The sequence below is a fragment of the Heteronotia binoei genome, chromosome 11 (assembly GCF_032191835.1).
Source record: "Heteronotia binoei isolate CCM8104 ecotype False Entrance Well chromosome 11, APGP_CSIRO_Hbin_v1, whole genome shotgun sequence".
NCBI classification, from domain to species: domain Eukaryota; kingdom Metazoa; phylum Chordata; class Lepidosauria; order Squamata; family Gekkonidae; genus Heteronotia; species Heteronotia binoei.
The window spans coordinates 61,645,403-61,648,974 of record NC_083233.1 but is presented as its reverse complement, the minus strand read 5'-3'; the positions used below and the strand labels follow the sequence as shown (position 1 = coordinate 61,648,974).

The 3,572-nt window shown below is 46.5% G+C and overlaps 1 protein-coding gene across 1 annotated transcript; it reads right to left on the bottom strand.

Moving 5' to 3' along the window:
• Positions 1–860: 860 nt before the first annotated feature.
• On the bottom strand, positions 861–1,746 carry LOC132579305 (testis-specific serine/threonine-protein kinase 1-like). The gene has a single exon (XM_060249586.1). The coding sequence runs from the start codon at positions 1,704–1,706 to the stop codon at positions 861–863; it is 846 nt and encodes a 281-aa protein (XP_060105569.1). The 5' UTR covers positions 1,707–1,746.
• Positions 1,747–3,572: the final 1,826 nt, after the last annotated feature.

Genomic DNA, 3,572 nt, shown 5'->3' with positions numbered 1-3,572 from the left:
TGAATCCTTTTCTACAGCAGGTACCCCCAGCTTTTTTCAGCTTGTGGGCACCTTTGGAATTCTGACATAGAGTTGTGGGTGGAACCACAAAATGGCTGCCAGGGGAGGCAGAGGCAATCATAAAATGGCTGCCAGGGGAGGTGGAGCCTACTGCTCAGAGGAAGCTGAACTGCAGGGAAGAAGGAGGGTAATTTTAGAAATACACAGGGAAAGAGGAGGGAGAGAGAATAAAACCAACACTGTGGTGAAAGTCACAGTGAATGTAAGAACATAAGAGAAGCCATGTTGGATCAGGCTAATGGCCCAACCAGTCCAACACTCTGTGTCACACAGTGGCCAAAAAACCAGGTCTCATCAGGAGGTCCATCAGTGAGGCCAGGACACTAGAAGCCCTCCCACTGTTGTCCCCCCAAGCACCAAGAATACAGAGCATCACTGCCCCAGACAGAGAGTTCCATCAATACCCTGTGGAAATAATGTTGCTTTAATCTACACAGCTAATCAGTTACCCAGCAGCCAATCAGAAGGCCTGCTGGACAACAGCCCCTCATGGCCCTACCCTCTTTCTTAAAACACTTGGTGGGCACCAGGAAAGTTGACAGGTGCCAAGGTGCCCATTGGCATCATAATGGGGCCCCCAATCTAGAGATGGCAGAGACAGAAACTGAATTTCTGTCCCACCTATTTTCCCTCCCACATAATAGTTCATAGCTATTTAGGTCACTTTTAACTCTCTGAGTAATTATGGGACCTGACAACACTGTAGGACAACAGTTTAAGGAAACAGACTCACATTCGCTGCGCTTGGTAAAGAAATAAGGACTCCTGAGGTAGTCCATGTCTGCTCTTTTATCAGCTGGTTAGTCAAACAATCTGCAAGGCCACAGGCGCTTCCCCTGAACCCAAGGGTGATTCAAAACTTCATCAATGCGTAGTCGGTGAGCAACGTCGGGTTGCAGCAAGCGGAAAATAAGATCTTTGCATTCGATCGTCAAAGACTCCGGGAAGAGCACACGGTGTTCCTTCTGCAGCCGGAGCATTCGCTTCACGTTGGAGTCGTCATACGGCATGTATCCAGAAACCATGACGTAGAGGATGACCCCTAAGCTCCACATGTCATAAACTTTGGGGTGATAAGGGATGCCCTGGATTACTTCTGGAGCTGCGTACGCAGCCGAACCACAGAAAGTCTGACTGGGGATGATTTTCCCATTCTCATCCCGAAAGCACCGTTTAGAAAAGCCGAAATCCGATAGCTTGATATTCATGTCTTTGTCCAGAAGGACGTTGTCGCATTTCAAATCCCTGTGTGCCACATCTAAATCGTGGCAATACTTAATGGCGCAACACAGTTGGCAGAACATCCTGCGGGCGATTTCTTCGGGCAGTCCTCGGTTGCTCTTGATGAACTCCAGCAAGTCTCCTTGCACTCCGAGTTCCATCACAATGTAGACTTTCCCAGATGTCTCAAAGATCTCATAGATCTTTATGATGGAACTGTGGTTCACCATGGACAAGATGTCCAGTTCCCTGGGGAGAAATTTCTCCAAAAACTCATGGGGGACTTTCCTTCTGTCCGTAATTTTCACGGCCACATTGAATCTGAGACGCTCCGAGTAGGCAGACTTGACTTTGGCGAAGGAACTCTCACCTAAGCTGACCCCCAGGATATACCCTTTCCTCCTAAGCACAGCTGCATCATCCATGATGCAAAGGATGGGGATGCCAGCCTCCCATCCGAATGTGGTCTAGCAGCGCATTCCTTTTTGGGATGTGTGACAATCATCGCAGGGATCTGGACACTGCTACTGGTAGGCCCCACAGCTTTGTTTTCAGGAGTTGATGTCAGCGTATGAGGTCATAAGGCAACTCTGTCATTGATCATGTGATTCAGGGGACTTGATTAAAGGGCATGCTATTATCCAGGTTCATCACAAAGGAAAAGAGGGACCAGTTTGCATCTCCCCTATTCTCACATCAAAGATCACAAGCTTGCCCTCCTCTCTCCTTTATAGACACACTAACAAAGTTGTCCTATGTGGAATCAAATCCTTAGTCTATCCCTGGCTACTGTGACGGGTGGTGGCTCTTTACAGAGTCTCAGATGGAAGTCTTGCACACCCGCTAATTCTTTTCATTTTAAACTAAGAAAGCTGTGGCTGGAACCTGAGACTCTACCTGTGTGCCATGCCTCCACCTTGATGTTGCTAAAGATTCTAATCAGCACTTGTTTACTCCACAAAAGTCTCTCCTACACCAGTTTAAAAAAACATCAGAGTGTTTGTCCTTTTGGTTAATGATCGAACAGAACAATGCAATAAACACATACTAGAAATACAACAGAAATCGTTGTGCAGTGGCATCAAAAACCCCAAAAGGTACTTCAGAAGTTGTTGTGCATGGCATCTTAGTGTTCATTGACCTGCATGGCCTCTAGAGACATAACCTTTCTGGGATTTAATTTTCAGAGCAACTGGAGAAGAAGCCAAATCCCAAAGAAAGGCAACTTGTGCTATTTTAACAAATTACAGTGCAATAGCTCAGTTGGCCTGCAGCAGAGAAAAGCAATCCGGTGGCACCTTAAAACAACAGAGTTATTCTGGCAGAAGCTCTTATGCACTAGAGCCCACTTCATTGTACTCATGAAGTTAAGCCTCATTGTGTGTGTGTGTGTAAATTGCCTTCAAGTCACAGCTGACTTATGGTGACCTCAGGAAGGAGCTTTCAAAGCAAGTGAGAAGCAGAGGGGATTTTCCTTTGCAGAGTCTTCCTCAGAGGTCTCTCTTCCAAGAACTGACCCTACTTAGTGTAAGCCAAAATGCCCTCAAAACGAGGATGGGGAATTGTCAGGTGGGCACCTGGCTTAATCAGGATCTTTTTACCTATGTATACAGGATTCCACGTCCAGAAATTAATGCTTAAATTTATCAAGGACACTAATTAAGTAAAACAATTAAAATTTATTCCAGAAAAATGTAGGCATACATACAAGGCAATGTGCTCATGAAACATCCATACAGTCCTAAGAAAAATAGAGAGATATATAGAGACAACACATGGATAGACAAACAGGGTGATAATTACTGATCGTAGTCTTCAAGGAAGGCTCCAATGGCGACGAAAGAGGACGGGGGAAATGGGACCCTCAACTGTGGCCAGAATCGGGGATGGATCTAGACAGCGGAACTGGGGTACTGCTAGATGCGCACATGTGGGGAGCTGTGTTACAGGTTATATAGACTACCTTGAGCCCTTAGGGGATGGGAGGCACAGGGGTGGATGACAGGTGGTCAGCTGGTACATGACCTCAGAAAAGGGGAGGCTCTGCAGTGACCATAAGGGCTGGACTAGTGCAGTAGCCAATAGCCAGTTAATTGGCAACCCCTGATTGGACACTCATGGCTAACCAATGAGTGGACTTAGCCCTAGTTACCTGATTGGCTGTCCAGGTAGCAATGGGTCAAGGGGGAGGCTCCAGGATGACTGTTGGAGAAAAGAATGGGGGAAGTTACTAGGTGGAGGTGTGCTTAAGACTATTAAACTTATCTAAAAAGGTGACAATAGATGGCTAA

Bases quoted from the DNA above. Each gene is read 5' to 3' on its own strand.
- LOC132579305 (XM_060249586.1), bottom strand. From the start codon at position 1,706: ATGGATGATGCAGCTGTGCTTAGGAGGAAAGGGTATATCCTGGGGGTC.